The 18722-nt window shown below is 35.9% G+C and overlaps 1 protein-coding gene and 1 pseudogene across 2 annotated transcripts; one reads left to right on the forward strand and one right to left on the reverse strand.

Annotated features, from left to right (window-relative positions):
* The first annotated feature begins 413 nt into the window (after nucleotides 1–413).
* Nucleotides 414–3297, forward strand: LOC107811374 (F-box protein At4g00755-like; annotated as a pseudogene).
* A 735-nt stretch (nucleotides 3298–4032) lies between these two features.
* On the reverse strand, nucleotides 4033–12109 carry LOC107811376 (putative transcriptional regulator SLK2). Of its 2 annotated transcripts, none has more exons than XM_075255314.1 (10): nucleotides 11973–12109; nucleotides 10257–11395; nucleotides 10032–10163; nucleotides 9658–9706; nucleotides 7560–7774; nucleotides 7410–7478; nucleotides 6575–6675; nucleotides 5878–5971; nucleotides 5650–5719; nucleotides 4033–5214 (listed from the first exon to the last, which is right to left on the reverse strand). In XM_075255314.1, the coding sequence occupies exons 2-10, from the start codon at nucleotides 11193–11195 to the stop codon at nucleotides 4319–4321; spliced, it is 2565 nt and encodes an 854-aa protein (XP_075111415.1). In that variant the 5' UTR covers nucleotides 11196–11395; nucleotides 11973–12109; the 3' UTR covers nucleotides 4033–4318. The 2 variants fall into 2 exon arrangements, with proteins under 2 accessions (XP_075111415.1, XP_075111416.1); XM_075255315.1 differs by having other exon boundaries at nucleotides 10257–11263; nucleotides 11973–12088.
* Between the last annotated feature and the right edge of the window lie 6613 nt (nucleotides 12110–18722).

The raw sequence follows: 18722 nt of genomic DNA on the forward strand, positions 1-18722 counted from the left end.
ACAACTTATGAAACTTAATATGTATAACCATAAGCACGTTCCTTGGATCGGTAATTCCAGAAAAAAAGGAGCATAAAATGGAGGGTCAACCATGTTTCAAGTTTCAATTTCTCTGACGGATATGGTAACTTGACACGTACACCAGACAATGACAGTGTACGATAAAACCTGTCCTTATCGACTTTACCTTTCCTCCTGTATCTATTGTGTTATCCTCTCTGCTTCAGAAATAGTCCATATTTTAGCAGGTACTAGTATTACTATTACGATCGTTCTCTAATGAGGGATCGAAAGTAAAGACATAAATAATCTTAATTATTGGCCTGTAATCAATCAATAATGACATTTGAGTTTTGACTTTGTATATACTACTAATATCCTTTATAGTTTTAATTACTTTCCCTTTAGAATTTGATCTAAAGCTGTGGTTGTCGGTTGGTGCGGTTTCTGCCACCACCCATTAATCAACTCCTTTCTCTTTCACATTTTCATTTTCTTGATCGTGACGAGAGGGGTTGCTCTGATGGTAAGCAACCTCACTTCCGACCGAGAGGTTGTGAGTTCGAGTTTCCCCAAGAGCAAGGTGGGAAGTTCTTGGAGGGAAGTATGTCCGGGGTGTATTTGGAAACAGTCTCTACCCTAGGATAGGGGTAAGGTCTGCGTACACACTACCCTCCCCAGACCCCACTAAGTGGGATTATACTGGGTTGTTGTTGTTGTTGTATTGTTTACTTCTTGCAAAAGGTAAATTCCTTTCTTCACTACCCTTTTCTTTTTTGTCCTGTTATACAATCTCTTCCTTTCTTAATGAATAGGTTTTAGTAACTTAATTATGGGTCTTGTTTGGAACCTAATTGACCCAAGAGCCTGAATTTTCTGTCTTTTGGGTATTTTGGATTAGAATTCTGAATTCAAAATAGTAGTATGTTTTGACTGACTTATTTGGGCTGCATCAAATTAGTTGGTTCTTGTTATTGTTGTGTTTGATAGGTGACTGAACGCCTTCGAGTGATATAAAGATTGAAATGGAGAGATGTGGGGATTTTGTGCAATGGTTTCTACCTGATATGTCTATAAAGATCCTAATGTATTTGGAGGATCCCTCTGATCTTGTTCGGGTTTCTGCTGTTTCTACTTCTTGGCGTCAATTCGGTAAACTATACGCCATCTTTCACATTATAATGCAGTTCCATTCCCTTCCCTTCACATTACACTACTTCCATTCTATATAGATAGCCAAATAGAGGTGCTGTTATTTCTATGGATGATGACTTTATCTTTTTACCTAGTTTATTTACAGCCATTTTCATCAACATTTAATGCTTAGTGCCTTATATGCTGTTAAAAGAATGGTATGAGTATAGTTTCTTAATTTGCTGAAACGGAAAAATCAGGGTCTTTGTCATCCTTTTTTATCTTTTTCCCAAGCCATCTCACTTCACACTCCACAATTTTGTGCAGTGATTGGAAATGGATTGTGTAAGCATCTCTGTTTAAGGAGATTTCCTGAAATATCAAGTGTCGCAAATATGGTTGAAGTTAAAAACACGATTACACCAGTAGTATCTCAGCGTAGACTCGAGTTGTTATGTCTGGAGTGGGATCACAGAGTTTATGCATTTTTGGCACAAGGCCTTTCCAACTGTACGAGGAAAGATTGCTTAATAGATGCAATCCTTGCATCAAGTACTGATAACTATCCTGAAGAAAGCATTCTGAATACATTAGAACCGAGTGATCAGGTTGGCCGCAGGGCTTCATACTGGTCAAGTAGAGGAGAAAGTGATCCTGCTGTTCCTGAGACACTAACTTATAAATTAATCTCAAAGTTGTGCTTGATTTCAGAATTTCATGTGCAACCATTTCAAGGTTGCACCTCAAGTTTTTATCTTCTGTTATGTTATGGATTCAGCTTATTTGTTTTTTCTCATTAACTAGAAATATTATGATCTTGTAACAGCGTATTTCCAGTTTGGATTTCCCATTTATTCAGCAAAAGCTGTGAGATTCAGAGTGGGACATTCTAATGTTAAAATAGATGTAGAAAGTGACAACGGACATGAATCTGCGGCTGCTCAAGGATCTTTGTTGGACAACATCATATGGACATATACCTCACCAGTATTTCCCATGGAGCAGGTGCGAAACAGTAACAGTATTTCAGTTTCTTTTATTCTGGATAGTTCTTATCCGTGAAGCGATCAAATGGATACTGACATCTACTCTTGGGATAATAGCTTGTTCCCAAGTCATAGTACTGGTTTTCCCTAACTAAGCCTATTTCCTGGTCTTACTTGTGTCGGAACATGTCCTTGGCGGAAGTATATCACTCATTTTAACACAGCTGCTAGGTGCTCAGTCATGAACTAATCTTCTTCTCTGTTGACGAAAGCAAACAATTTAAACTCGACTTCAGCTGCAGCTCAGTTTTGGTTAAGATTTTTTTTTTTTTTTTTTTTTTGTGTCTTGACTTTGGAACAGCTAAGTTTTCTTCTTATGGTTACAGGAGAACAGCTTGCAGAAGTTTAAGCTGCCAGAACCTGTTCTTTGCATTGGTGGAGTCCTACAATTAGAGCTCTTAGGCAGAGTTCAAAGACAAGAAATGGATGGTCAATATTATATATGGTCAGTTCCTTCTTTTGGATTCTTGGCCTCAAAATTCAAAATGTCGTTTATTTCCTGCTTTTACTGCAGTCTTAGTCTACCATATAGTTGTCGTATATTTAAATGAGGACATGTGTTATAAAGGGCATGAATATAATCTCACGACTTCGGGATCTCTAAGATAATCTTTGTTGATTCCCTTTTTTATAGTGTGTCGCACGTTCAAGTTGTTGGAAGACCACTCTTGCCAGCATTTGATGTTTCAATACTCGATGAATCGGGGAAGTGGACCCTGAAGTATTACCCAAAAGAGAACTTTGAGCCAATCACGTACTAAATTTTCTGAAGGAGAGTCAAGTAGTCCTCGGCTTCGTAGTTTTGGTTCAAACTTGAGGGGATGGGAGCAAATGATCCTGAATACACTACTAGGAGCTGGAGCTGTCGTGGTTGATGAGGAGTATGATGTCTAGTTTGGCCGCCCTTTTTTAGGCCTTAACAGTTGGATGACAGATTCTGAGTGTATAGATCCTACCTTTCTTTGCTGCTCTGTAAGTTAATTATTCACCTGAGTGTTGGGTTTGTTGCTGCTTACAACCATAACAGTGCTTGGCCTTGCGCCAACAAGAGATTCTTGTAATATTTCTTTCTACCATGACTCGGTCACAAATTGCCAATTTAACATCCAAAAGAAAAGGCCGGTAAAAGTGGACACAGTGATAAGTGTTTATCTTGGTGAAAGGCAGTGTGAGACAGGCAGATACCAAGACATCTAAATATTGGTTACTTGCCTTAATGGAGTCGCGATTTCTCTAAACTCTTCTTTGACCTGAAACCTCTGAAAAGCAATAAGAGGATCTTTATGGAAATTGGAAGTCTAGAGGCATCTCTGGTTACCTGATAGACAAAAAGTAAGTTAAAAGAAACCCAGCAGTATATCCACATTTTGCCTGCCCTAAACGAGCAGCTTTGAGGGAAAGACTTAACGAGACCCAAAAAGAAATTAATTTTCTGTGCCACCCACCAAAAAAAAAAGAAAGGAGGAATTGCATTCATTACGTTAATGGAGGGAAATCGAAAATATCACTAAATCAGAATAGATCTCGTTTCGCTTTGGGGAGCAAAAAGGATATCAAAAAGAACAGCAACGAGAAAAATAAACCAAAATAAATTATCATTTTTGTGGCGCTAGAACGATGGCATGAATCAACATAAAATTTTAGGAGTATTGATTGGCATTAGTTGGAGTGAGAAACAGAAAGCCAAGAAATAACACAAGACATGACGCCTCGAAATCTTGCAAGTTTCATGCTCCCCATGAGCTTGCCTGATAGGAAACATGCACGACCTCCCTACAAAATCTTAGTCATTTCACATCCTCTATTACAGCAAACCATTGAAACACGGATTCACACACATGACAGGCCAAAGGGCAAACGAACTGAACAGAATAGTAATAGCAGTTAATAATGTTCTCCAGTCCATTCCTATAGATTACACTTGTGGGTGGTTTTCGAGGTGTAAACACCAAGAGTGTGAAAGTAAAGAAAGTAGGCCTAAATACCTAGAGAGGGCAAGTGCTTAACACCACAACAGCCTCGAACTACAAAATAGGGAAGAATCAGAAGAAAACAAAAAACCTAACACAATCAACCTGTACAAAGATATATAGCAGTATCCTTTTCTCATCAAAACCAAAAGGAGCAAAACATGTCAGTCAAGCCTTCCATCCATAATTCATATTGTTGTCAAGATCACTGCTAAAGAAACCATTTTCACTGAATTCATGTGTCATATCTGGGACCAACTCATCAGATAAATGCAGACTTTGAGGTAAATCTGGAGCTTTTTGACTGAAAGCACTGTTGCCAGCCGATGCAGAGGGTTCACAGTTAGAAGCCGATTTAAAACTGTCGCTTCTACTTGGTGTTGGTCCAACACTGTTTCCCGGCCCATGTGTAGCTGTTGCAGCAGCCACAGAACTATTGTTTCCAAATGCAAGCCCTTCCCTAGAAGCACTAGCACCTCCACTCTGCCCAGAAAGGCACTGCTGTTGAACTCCACACCCACCGCTGTTAGCATTCATGTCCTGGAGGAGCTGCTGGATCATTTGTTGCTGTAGGACCTGGCTACCATGCGATGGTTGAGACTGATTTTGCGGGATTAAGCCACTATTCAATAATCGCTGCTGTTGTTGCTGCAGATTGGTACTTGACAAGCCACTGACAGGTAAGTTCTGCATTGTCCCTGGCAATATACCATTGGCCCCTTGCGAAAGTGAAGATTGAGAGTGGTTCGAATAATTGAAAGAAGGAGAAGCATCTTGTTGGGTTGTATTTGAGTTTGCATTCATTGAATTTTGCCGCATTAGTGAATTTTGGAAGTTTGTGAGCTGAAGAGCAGCTTGTCCAGAGCCACTTAAAGTTCCCCGACCACCCATGTGCTGGTTATTGCTCATTTGGCTATTAAGCCCAGGGTGCAATGACATAAGCCTGTTCAATGCACTGCGATCAGTTGGCAGGCCCTGAATACCCACCTGCTGCTCTGTTTCCTGTGCATTTTGTGCCTGAAATTTGGCTGCAGTACTATGTCGTGGGAAATTTTTTAAGCCCTCTGCAAAACAAGCAGAGAAGTAATGTCACAGTTTTTAGCATTCTCCCAACATGCAAAAGACACTCTAGAACTACAATCTACCATGGTATAGATAATAATGGCGAAAGATGAGTATTTTCAGTTTTAGAGCCCGTTTGGACATAAGAAAATTTTCCCTTTTTAAAAAAAGATTTTCACGTTAATAATGGCGAAGATGCATTTTAAAAAGTTTCAAGAATTTGAAAAACTCCAAAAAGTTGTTTTTCAAAATTTTCACTCAAAATCACTCATAAAAATTCAAAAACAACCCAAAATTATATTCATGTCCAAACACAGCTCTAAATTTCAAATACCATTTTCACTTGAAAAAGATTTTCACCCTGTTTTGGAATTTTACAATTCTTATGTCCAAACGCCCACTTAGTTCCAAACAAATGTAAAAAACAAATCTATTACCAATTGGACCAGCTTTATGATCTCTGCAAAAATCCATCAAGTCCTTCATGCTATTCACGACCTCAGCTATCTGAACATCATACCAACGAATCCAAGTACTAAAACACTAGAAAGCCAGATAAGCAAAGCCAATGCTTTGATTAAACATGAAAGAGTGAGGAAAATTCTTATGTCGTATTTTCTTCACCAAAAAGCCTATCTTCTCATCCCATATTCATTCAAACATACCTGTAGGCATCTAACATATCTCTTGGAAAATCCCAAATCATTAAGTGACTGCAACTCCAAACTCTTGGCAAGTTGACGTCCAGTTGTGACAACCCTAAGAAAAGTAACAACAACGTGACATGAGATTATATTTCAAACCAGTTGCAAGACATAAGAGACAATATATCTCTCAAACTTAGTGAGAAGTATATCCCCTAAGGTTAGAAGTGCTTTTACCACTTTGAACACCTGGGAACAAAAAAGAAAGAAACATAACGGAAGCATGCAGTTCCAAATAAATCCTTGTCGGTTCTCTATAACTTTAATATCAACCAAACTTCTCTTATAGGTGCATATCTCAGTTATGAGCAAGAGAGCGTTATTACAAGAGTAGGGGGGGGGGGGACATCGGAAGTGGATTTATTATTTAGGTTAAGGTACACCTAAGCGAGCCTACCGAATAAACACAGTAACAGACACTACATTCAGTACAAAGTCGATTCTTTTTATTTTTGATAAGGACAAAGTCGATTCTTACACGCAACTTAGTAGATGGAGAGAAACTGGAGATCAAGCTAAAATGGGAGGAGAAACAAAAATGAATTACACACTGAGAAAGTAGCATGAAATCAGACAAGTAGCCTTTCATGTGGTGGGAAGAAAGGGAAGGGAGGGGGGGGGGGGTTGGATAAGCACAGACGAATAGCTTTCAACTCACATGTTGCTGTTTGCTTGTAAATCCTGCTGAGAAACCCCATCAGGTCCAGTTTCTGTTAATGTAGTTTGGCATTTCTGAGCAACCTGCAGCAATTGATTCACCTGCAAAAAAAAAATGTTACGAGGACAAGTTGTAAACACTGAAATTGCTCTTCATTCATTGTCAGGTGAGTCGCCAAGATGAAGTTGAAAGGGAATCGTTAAGCGCGTTAGTTAGGTTGGCACAATTGGTGGAGCTAGGGTCAATAGGACTTCTCTTTTATTCCAAAGAGAAAATATCCAGATCCTCCAGCAAAGAGGGTGGCCACCGGCAGCCCAGTTGAATCAAATCACTGGTGACAGAACACAACAGTTGAGCAGATTTCATGTGTCCTATACATTAGTTGCATGAGCCTACTATCCAAGAAACAACACGGAGGTGGTCATATAAACGAAATTGGGAAATCCTCCAAACATTGACGACTACAGATAGCAACTGTCATATACATGAGAAAGAAAAACAGAACATGTTCTCCTAATAGGACATACTAAAAGCAGAACGAAGATTGAGATCCTTCACTATCTTAATGACATAACAATAAAAAAGGCAGTCTGGTGTACCAAGTATCCTACATTCATACAGGGTTTGAGGAAGGGCCACACCCCTTTGTAGGCAGCTTAACCTGATGCAAGCATCAGCGGCTGATTCAACAGCGGCTGATTCAACGGTTCAAACCCGACGGAGTGAACAATACTAAATGTTAAAAAGAATGCCAAATTGTATCTTAAGGATGATCCTAGTTCATATAACTGAAAGAACCACTGGAGCAAGTGGAAATTTTAATTTAGTTCAATACCTGTGGTGCAACTAATCTCCGAGGAAGAAGCTCTTCATGGCGCCGAGCACAAAATTCCCATGACAATATCTGAGGAGCAGCAGAAAAAGCAAAAAGCTATAGACGACTTAAATAAATTATGCCCTCACAGCTGATCAATTTTTACAGTACCTTCAAATCAGAGGTAAAAATGATTCGGAGTTGACCCTCCCGAACCACGCGAAGTTGTTCATATACACTTTCCTGAACTGCTTTCGCATATTCCAACATCATTAATCCTGAGGGGGACCTGCATTCACGCGGAAAATCCAAAAACAAGAGTTCATCGATGACACCACTGCTAAATTTGATTTCGTTCAGCCTGGGAAGAACTTCGAAAGTTGCCTCTGTTAAAAACCACCAAGAACAAGAAGCTAGTCAGAAACAAGCAGATCAATTATTTGGTAGTGATCATGATTATGATATGAAGACCCTAATCATTGCAATGTATGCTGACACAAATTCAGATATCAGGTAGACAGGTCTTAAGCATCATCTCTCAGATTCTTCCTGTGCAACCTCGTACTTCGTCCAAGAGATTTTGGGTCCATTATTTTTCTTTCTTTTGACTTTTGTCCCATGGAGGGATAAAAGTGGGGGGAGGTCTGGCAATAGTGAATTGTTAACACATCAACTATCTCCTCATCTCCTTATATTTCCTGCAGAGTCTGCTAAAACTCCGCAGATGAAAACTTCTACTATGAATATGAAAAACCTGAATGATGTCTTTTCGAAATGCCAGTCTACTACAGTTCTACCTCCAGTACTAGCTAAGTAAATAATAACTATCCCTTACCCAAAAAAAAAAAGTAAATAATAACTATCTTGATCTCGCAAACTTTTATGAAGCAGATGCTTCTAATGCCAAGCATGTTTAGACTCAGCCGTTCAAGCAAAATAGATCAGAAAAGAAAATGTCTCCAAGGACTTTAACCGGAGCAATTAAAGTGAGTGAAGAAAGCTGATAAAGAAAAAAAATAAAACCACACATGCAATGCAAAGAAAAGATAACTATAAACACAAATAACAATTACATGGAGAAATGGATTGAGAAAACTGCATTAAAAGAAACATATGAAGTAAGAACCAGTTAATTAAGTTATTCATTTTCATATGGAAAGATGCCATATTAAGTTTCTAAATCAGATTGAATGACTAATTTCATCGTACTAAATATCTAATTCTTTTCCTGATCAGTAACATATTCCCCTGCAACGCTTATTTGAATTACATATCACTTGCTAAGTCAGATGTCTTAGCGACTTTGAGGCTGCACAATTATCAGTTTTGGCATAAAGGAAGCAAGAGTTGGAACTGTGGCCACTTGACATACTTCACATTTTGATGTGACACAGATAACCAAATGTGACCAGAAATGGATATGTCACAGGACGATCCCATGAGCCACGAATCAATGTATAAATAAGATTGTGTATTTCCTATTCTAAAGCAAACAATAAGAGCACCCTCTACTGACAACTCTAGCGGTTTTCCATATCACCAAGTCATTACTGTATAAATGAGCATCGTAAGACTTTAGAAACAGGTTTACACTTTATTTTCTTTTTTCTATTTTTTTTTTTTTTGGAGGGGGGGAGGGGTAGGAGAAGGGGAAAGTTGAATCCTCAAGAGACATTGACTCTCAAGTCCGAGGTTAAGAACTTATTGATATGCTAATTTGGATAAGCACTTGTATATATTTTACTAGCAACATACAGGTCGTCTATGCATTTTCTGAATGTCACGTTTACACACAGCTCCATCTATTGTGGTCCAAATGTTAATTCCTCCAAGAACTCTACCCTTCTTGGAAGAGATAAGTTGAACCTTATATCAATATGTTCTTTCCCAACAGTTCCTTGGATCCAAGAAAGACTGTACCAACTTTCATTATGGCCCAATGAGGTGAAACTAGACAATATGGTGTATAATTTATGCAGATAGTGTCAGATACAAGTTGAAATTTGACCTTCCGCGCAGACAAAATCATATTCACCAACCCTACCCATACTTCCTCCCGTCTTTAAAGTAGATGTTCTCGAGTTCAACGCAAAGGCAATTGCATCTCCTATTGTAAAAAGTGGTTCAACTCAATGTATCAAGCTGCGCTATAAGGTAAGTTGATACTACACGAGTTATAGAATTGTAGCATCTAGAACTTGACACAACCTAAAACCACTAATAGTGATGTGTTGGCTGCAAATCAATGACTATGACAACTTCCACTTACCAAATCCTCTGCCTGATTTTGAGCCACAAATATCACAATGCCATGCATCCTGGTGCCAAAAAAAGAACAGAGTCAAAAAAAAAAAATAGAATATGTTGCTTATGGAATTAGTTTAAGGAGAGAATGAATTAAAGTTATGGAAGACCACAGAGCCATATTATATCAGGCAAGCAGGAGAATATCACAAGAAGAAAATAGACAACACCAAGCATATGATCATACAATACTCTCTCTGAACTAAGCATTCAGCATAGCGCATGAGGTTGAACAAAACGAGCACTAACTGATAGCCGTGGTCGTAGAACTATTTCTAACTTTAGGCCTGAGAAAGAAGAAACTAATTCAAATAGAAAATCCATGATATTAAATATTACCATGGTTGATTGTGGAAACACGCCAAGTGAATGATGCCCAACATTCTCGTATAATGACAAGCACCATCTCTTCTTTGCCCGTGGGGAATAATACTCGGCCACAAACTTTCTCCAATAGGCAATAGCGTTGTCCTATTAGACATAGTAAATCAAATAGAAATGAGACACATGAACTTGTTCTATATTTATGGGCCATTCTTCACAACTAGAAACAATGTCACTCACAGGAGGTCGTTGCCTCTGATGATACAAGTATTGCATTAACTGTCTAGAGCACAAGACACCATCAGATGGGCGCTTCATGGCTGATACAGGCTGCACGCTTTGTTGTTGAAGTTGTTGCCTTAGCTGCAGCTGCTGCTGTTGCTGCAGTAGCTGGGCTCTCTGCATCGGTGGCAGATACTGCAATAACTGATGCTGTTGTTGCTGCTGTTGCCTCAGCCTCTGCTGCTGAATCAAGGCTTGTAACTGAGGATTGGAGTTCTGCATGTGCAAAGGATCTTGTCTTTGCAGCAACTGTTGCAGAACTTGCTGCTGTAGAATATCTTCCTGCTTGATGTCCAGCCGCGGTTTCTTTTGCATATGCGACAAAGCCACAGGATCCTGGATGAATGATCCTGGAACCCTAAGGCCTTGACCATTAGGCAGCTGAACCTGGCCCACTCTAGATGTGGGCAAAGATGTAGCACTAGAAGCGCCCTGACGCTGCTGATTATGTTGAGGTTGTTGGGAGTTTGGGTCTTGGTTAGAGCTTTGCTGAACCATGGAAGATCCATCCATGACTGATGAACCAGACACACTTATGTTATTAGAAGAAAATGACAAAGGTGATGCAGGCAACCGCATGTAGGATTCATTATTAATGCTGGCACTTCTCTGAAGATTGGGACCCCCTGAAAGTCCTGAATTGGCATCCGTAACCAATGAACTTGCCCCAACACTAGGACCTGAGCTTGCTACACTATTCAGAACTGTATTACTAACATCCCCAGATAGAGGACCCAAACTTGACCGTGGATTTCCAGGTAGTGAATTCGATGAATTCCCAAAAGATGAAGTCAAGTGAGAATTTCCGGCAACTTGAGACTGCCCATCTCCTTGGAAAAAGATACCAGAACTTGAAGAAGAATGTGCCATCCCTCCAGCCACCCGAGAAGGCGCCATTGGAGGCACAATCCCCTGGTGGCTGGAATCCAAGTACCTCTCCAGTGCTTACCCCTTTTTTCCAGGCTCTACAGTGCAGAACTAAGTTCAGAACTTCTTATGTAACCTTCAAAATTTCATCAAAACAATCTACAAACATCAAATTATCCGAATAAATTACTATCTTCACCAACAAAACGACAGCACCAGATCTTTTTGTCCTGTATAGTAACAACATTTTTACATACTCATCATTAGAAGAAGAAGAAGAAGAAGAAGAAGAAAGACAACAAGAATTACAAATTAAGAACCCAAGTAATTTATGCATCCATAAAAACCCTAATCTTACAAACAGCTAAAAGAAAAAAGAAAAAAAAGAACTTTTCCTGGCTTAAATCCAGATAATCTTAACTTAAAAACTCCAGAATATAGAAAAAGGTTAATTAAAAGTAAGATCAAACAAACTCCCAAAATTAGACATTTTTTGCATGCACCCACTACCCAAAATTTGGTGCAATAGTAAAAAAAATTACTCGAATCTTAAGCAAATTCTTTTGAAAACCATCTCTATAACACTAATTCATATTCTGATTAGCTTTAGTTTCACCCCACTTGTAGATTATATCAAAAGATCAAGAAACAAACAGACAAAATTCGACAAAATCTATATTGACAGCTCATCGTATTAAGATAACAGCAATTACAACCAAAAGGATTAAAGCTACCTAATTGTTTCAGGAAAAATAAAAAATGGAAACAGATAGGAAAAAACTACACTGGAAAAGAAGAGCTACGAACCTTGCAAGAGCTAAAACCAGATAGAGAGAGATTTTAGGGACTAATTAATCGGAGGAAACTTCGATCGCGATTTTTATACCTAGCGGGAAACTGACCGGCTGGACCTGTTGGTTAACCCTACAAAACCGGTTGTAGCCGGTTACATTATGGACACGTTGCCATTGTAATAAGATCACGTAGGCGGTGCTTAGATCATGCGGTGGCGAAACGAGGTCGTTGCATTGACGGGACACGTGGTAATCGTCTGTTGGTTAATCTTGAAACGGAGAACTTAACAGGGTAGGTCTCGTTAAGGTAGTGATTCGCTACGGGTCATATAAGTTGGAGGTGGAACCATGCCACCTCATAAATTCATAATACTTATTTGCCCATAAACAATATTTTCATATTAACAAATATTAATATTTAGGATTTATAAATATTTATTTGATTTATCAATTTGTAAATAGCGAATTACTAATTAAGTATTGAGAAATTTGTTTGAAAAAGGTTTTCAGTGAAATTCATGACCCCCATGTATAACTAAATATTTTTTAATATTATCTCTTTTAATTATAATCAGAAAATTGTTTGGGAGTAATAACTAGTCAAATATTTTCGAACCTCTCGTGCATAAGGAGAAACCAAAAGAAAAGGACAGTAAGAATTCAGTGAAAGAATTCGATGGATATCAATAGATCAAAATCTTTAGTTGTTTTTGGTTTATGTGGCATTTTACGCCAAATAATGCTAATTTATTAAGTTTAAACAATGATGATGTATAAATTGAAAAGTATATGTATAAACACATATAATACATTAAGTACCTTGATATAAATATCGGTTGCGAGAAAGTATTTACTAATTTTTTTCATTAAAGCCAAGTTTGAGAATTGGATACAAATAGATGATTGTGTCTTGTTATTAATCCCACCTGATTCTAATGCGTTTATCCCACATGCTTCTAGGTTCTTTTTAAAATGTTATCATTCTCTCAATAAATATGTCAATACGTTTTATAAAGCAGCAACATAAAATATTTTGTACGTGAAAGTAATTTTACTCGTTCCAATAAAAACAATTAATATGAGTACACATAAGAAAAATTACTCGTTTCAATAAAAAATTTAAAAAATTACTCATTTCAATAAATAAATAAATAAATTAAAACTGCAACTTAAACATATACATTTTCAGGAAAAAAAAATGCTCTCCTAAAAAACTATCCAACTAAAGAAAATAAATGCTCTCATATTATGTATCGTGTTTCTCTGCTACACACCCCTTAAGAAATACTAATTAGGAAAGGGACTGGACTATTCTACCTTTTATTATGTCATAAGATATAATCTCTCTTCATTGAATATTTATTCTATTTATGTATTATCTCCATCTTCAACAACAATTATTACTAAGGATAAAAAAGGAAAAAAATAATCGATTTTGTCTTAAACTTCTAAAATAACAAATAATTTGAGACAACTATTTTTAGAAACCACTACTGTTAATATGAGACGGAGGGAATAGTACGTAAGTAGGAGTCCATTGTATAATATATGTGAGTTTAATGGTTGTCCCCCTTCCCCTTCTTCGTCCCCTTCTCCTCTAATGAAATATGAACAAAAAACTATCAATTTGAAGTAAAAATGGGATCATTATCCTTTTGATTGTCTAAGTTAAATACTGCAGTACTGATAATTGATTAAAACTTAGTAATTAGATGAAAATTAGGCTTTTAGTTAAATAGCAAAAGCGCCAATAATGATGAAGAAAATCAATTTAATTATAAATAGAAGTTGAATTCGGTAAATTTGTGGTAATCGGGCTTGCTGATTGTATTGTTCGAATAAATATTTATACTGTATAACAGTATAACCTCAAATAAAATTTTAGTCTAGTTGATTGTGACTCAAGTCAAATATGATCTTAATTTAAAAAGGGAGCTTCAACTAACCATCTAAAGAAAAACTTAGTAAAATCCTACTACAATCATATTCTCTCCGGTCATTAAATTAGTCACACCGAAACTATAATGGAAAATCACACTGTTCGAGTGGAACCATCCCTAAAACCACCTGATATTAATCCTATCCAATCGAATGATCTCATCTCCTTCAAGGAAAAACTCCTAGCCAATGACCATGAAAGAAGCTTTTCTTTATCTCCACTCCCTTCATATTTATTGCCTATGGCAATTGACTCCATCGAGGTAGAAGAGGAAAAGACATCCAAAGATCAGGATATCGAACACTTAGTACCAATTACTGGGAAAGACCAACAACGAATCTATTATCCCCGGAGATTCTCTATTATTATTAAACTTCAAGGGAAAAAAACCTTCACCGAGCTCTCAAACGTAAAATAACAGACCTATGGAAGCCTTCAGAGGTCTTTCCCCTCATTGATTTGGGAGAGGACTACTATAACAATGAAGTTCAACAAGGAGGAGAACATGAAAATTGCTTTACAAAAAGGTCTCTGGTTTATATTTGGTAACTTTTTATCGGTGCAACGTTGGGAATCTAATTTTGTGCCCTCAAGAGCCAAACAACACATTTGCTGCAATATGGATACGATTATCAGAACTATCCGCAGAGTTTTATGATGAAAAAATTTAACACAAAGTAGAAAACATAATAGGAAGACTCCTCAAGATAAATGCATGCACATCGACAACTCTTCGTAAACGATATGCTAGAATTTGTGTAGAACTACCACTAAATAAACAAGTTAAATCAAATGTATGGATTGACTCACACAAACAACAGATTCTATATGAGTGTGACAAACTCCTATTCCTAAACTGCGGTTTCCTGGGCCATTCCACTGGCCAATGTGCAAAGATAAAGATCCAACCAAACTCCTTAATAACAAAAGGAAAAGAAGCAGAAAAGGAAGGCCAAAGCAGCTCCATACAAGAAGATCAACACAAATCTACACAAGAGGATCAACACAAAGCTATACAAGAGGATCAACACATATCAAAGGAGGAGTGACAAACAGTAACATTCAAAGAATAATATAAAGAGCAAAAAAGTTATTTTATTTAGCTTGAGAATAGAATGTAGCATAAGTTTTGCCAAGAATTTCGTCCCCTACAATGGTTATTGAGTATACTATTTATAGCTATACCTAGAAAAATAAGATCCTAGGATCAAGCCTCTCTTAAATGGCAATAAATGGAGTCATTGATGAATATGCAACAACAGGACATGAATGCAAATATTCTCTGCAACGGCTACCCATTTAATGCCAGAGAATATTCTTCATTGAATAATATCTGATGGCAAGCATTTGATCCGTTCACGTTGGTTATGCTCTCTCCAGTTCTATCCGATGTCAATTACAATTGCTGCTTTCGGTACTGGTTATTACACGATTTGCTTTCTACCTGTCTTCGGTTCCACGTGTCATGCTGGCATTTGATCATTTAATGTAAACCAATTTTACCCTATACAATATATTCAACTATATAAAATTCAATAAGTTACAATGTTCCTTTCTTTATTTAAATTAAGTAGCAATTTCTTTGTAGCAAGTGCCAGAGCCAAGATTTTATATAAGGAGATTTCAAAATGCACTAAAATGTCACTTTTTCTATGATGTAAAGCGTTTTTTGAATCCGAATTTTCTTTTACATTCACTATTAGGCGCATCTATTGTTATATGGTTCTAAAATCTACTCTAATCTAAGGATACTTTTTTCTTTTATGAATTCTAAAGAGTTACGTGCGAGGCACATACATAAAGACTAGTACATTATATTAAAAGCACGAAAATTCTTAGTAAATATCATTCGCATTTTTTACCATTTTAAAATAGAATTTATATTAAACAAAATCGTCATTAACTATTTTTCTAATATTTAGGAGCTTGAACTAAATAAAACTTTGACTATTAGGACTTTCGTTATTTGAACTATATAGAAATTACTAATACTTAAAAATTTAAAGTCAAGTAAAATTAAGCTTAAATCAATATATTCCTTATTTGAATTTGGGTAAAAATAACTACTAGCCTATCATTACGAGTATGTTGCTTTCTAAAAAGTTACCCTCTCAGGTACGTAACATTATATATACTTATTTACTTTATAAATATAACTATATGTTTCTTTCTCAAGACACAAACTAACAGAAATAAAACTTAAAAGTATAAATAATACAGCAATTTTATTAGGGAAAATTTCACATTAGAACAACTAATCTTCATACTTTTCAATTTTATAACCCATATTTCAATCTACAACCAACTAGCCCAAAAATAATAGGCTAGGATTCAATATCCAATTCCAATAGGTTCTCAAAATTACTATTTAATTTTTTAAAAAACTCCTCAAGCTTTTAAATTAATTTTCGAATCAGTAACTGTGACTGAAATATTAATTCAACAAACCAAATTCATTACGGTGGTAAAAATTAGATTTTTAACAAGCTTAAATATGTGGGTTTAAATTCCGAATTTAATTTTGTAAGAAATTTGAAGTTGGTGTTATTTAAACTTGTTAGAAATAGTATAAGGAGGTTGTATATAAAACTTGAAGTCAATTTAATGGAGATTTGGACTAGTTTTGAACAAGAATTGCAATTGAAAATCGTGGAAGAAGTTCGTCTACAGACGCTTGTATAAAGGTGTATAAAAGTGTATAATAGTGTATAAGGTGTGTTTCTACACTATTATACAAGATTATACATAATTATACAAAAAACTGACTTCGTCTTTTTCCTTGCGTCTTTTCTGAAATTTAACTCAAATCTTGCTCAAATCTACTCCAAATCACTTCAAATTTAAATTTTAAACTCCTTTTGATATTTTCAATCAATTGGAACAACACCCATTCCAAACAACTAACAAATTCAAAAAACCCATTTTCAAAAGCAAAGCTTTGAATGGTCTTCAATGGTGGACTTCTACTCTTCAATTTTCTTATATTGCAAGCAGGTGACACAATAGGAGAAGCATAAAATACGCGGCCCCTTGAAGCATATGTAGAAGATGTAAGAAGAAGAGAGACTGAAACAATGGTTGTGAGAACAAAGAATTAACTCCATAGCTTTTAGAAGCAATGGTTATAAGAACACAGATTTTGAATTTGCAAGTGCTTTCAAAATATGTACAATGTGGGCTAGGTGGGGTAAACTTAAAAATATTGGCCATATTTTGTTATGGTGTGAAGTCATGTGTATTTTCTTGTAATTCTTTCATTTTATTACGTGCGTTGCACGTGTGCAACATGTCAATTAATATAAAATGTACATAAGAATAAATTGGTAATAAATAGCAATTGATATTAAACTAAATGTGATATGTATTTAATAATGAAAATGAATGTTTACTATATAGAAAACGAACATTTGTTTGGAATAGACTCATCTTAGATTTAGAAATTACTAAACCGGTTTGTATAATAATTTTCTTGAAAATATCAAGATGCTTGATATGCATCTCCAAAGTTTTGGAAAATACTAATATGTCGTCAATATATACGATGATAAAATTCAAATATGGGTTAAAAATATCATTCATAATTTTTTGAAATTCAAAAGGGGCATTTTTTAAACCAAATGGCATAACATTTCATTCATATTGCCCAAATGGAACATTGAAAGCAGTTCTATAAGTATGCTCTTTAAATATTTGAATTTGCCAATAACCAGATTTTAAATCAAATTTTGAAAATATATTGGCGTCATATAACCTAGATAACAAGTCCCTTTTATTAGGGATAGGATACCTAATCCATTTTAGATGTTTATTTAATGGTTTATAATTTATAACTAAGCGAGGAATACCTCGTTCCTTTCTGCCGCATTATTAACATAAAAGGCAGAACATGACCAAGGAGATTTTGAGGGTTTTATCAAACCCTTTTGTAACAAACTATCAATCTCGTTTTTGCAGAATTCAACTAGCTCAGCATTCATCTGGCAAAGTCGAGATTTAGTAGGAATATCATCCTCAGAGAAGGTTTCTTCATATGGAAGAGTTACAATATGCCTTTTCCTGTTCCAAAAGGCACTAGGGTGATCGGCGCAAACATCAACGGCCATTTTTTCAGCAATTAATTTAATCTTCTGCTGAACTTTTGCAGATTGTATAGTATCGAATATATTCATACTAAGAATTTCTAATTGTAATGAATCAACATGCCTTTGTTTCATATTAATCAAGGCATTAATATCTCTAGTTACGGGATCTGTAACAAAGGAATAGCTTATCTTTTTATCTTATAACTCGATGATGAGTTACACGATAAGGTTTATGGCTTGTTATACACTTCGGGATCAGAATCTGACTATTACTCAGAGACTGAATCTGAAGCTGAAGTTGAGTTAATTGATTTTTCTGATAATAATAAAAATGTTGATATTTCTTGCACTACATGCAAAGGTGATATTTGTGCTTGTGATAGTGATGAATTTTATAAATTGAAATCACAATTTGATGATCTTAATATAAAAACTATTACATCTGACAATGTAATAGAACTTTTTATATAGAGTTAATTATTGCCATAGAGTTGAAGTTGGTCGATGCCTTTAAAAAACTAAATTATTCCTTCAACAAATAAATCTATGTTAAATAGTTTTATTAAAAATACTAAAATTTAAAATCTAATATTTAGAACTTTATATTCAACTAATTAAATTTTACTGTATTTTTAGCAATATGTGATTTAAGGATCTACTTTTGCATTGATTTTTTTTGATAGATGAGTATGTATAATATATATATACATATACATATATACACACACTCTCTCTATTATAA

Source organism: Nicotiana tabacum, chromosome 6 (genome assembly GCF_000715075.1).
Source record: "Nicotiana tabacum cultivar K326 chromosome 6, ASM71507v2, whole genome shotgun sequence".
Taxonomy (NCBI): Eukaryota; Viridiplantae; Streptophyta; class Magnoliopsida; order Solanales; family Solanaceae; genus Nicotiana; species Nicotiana tabacum.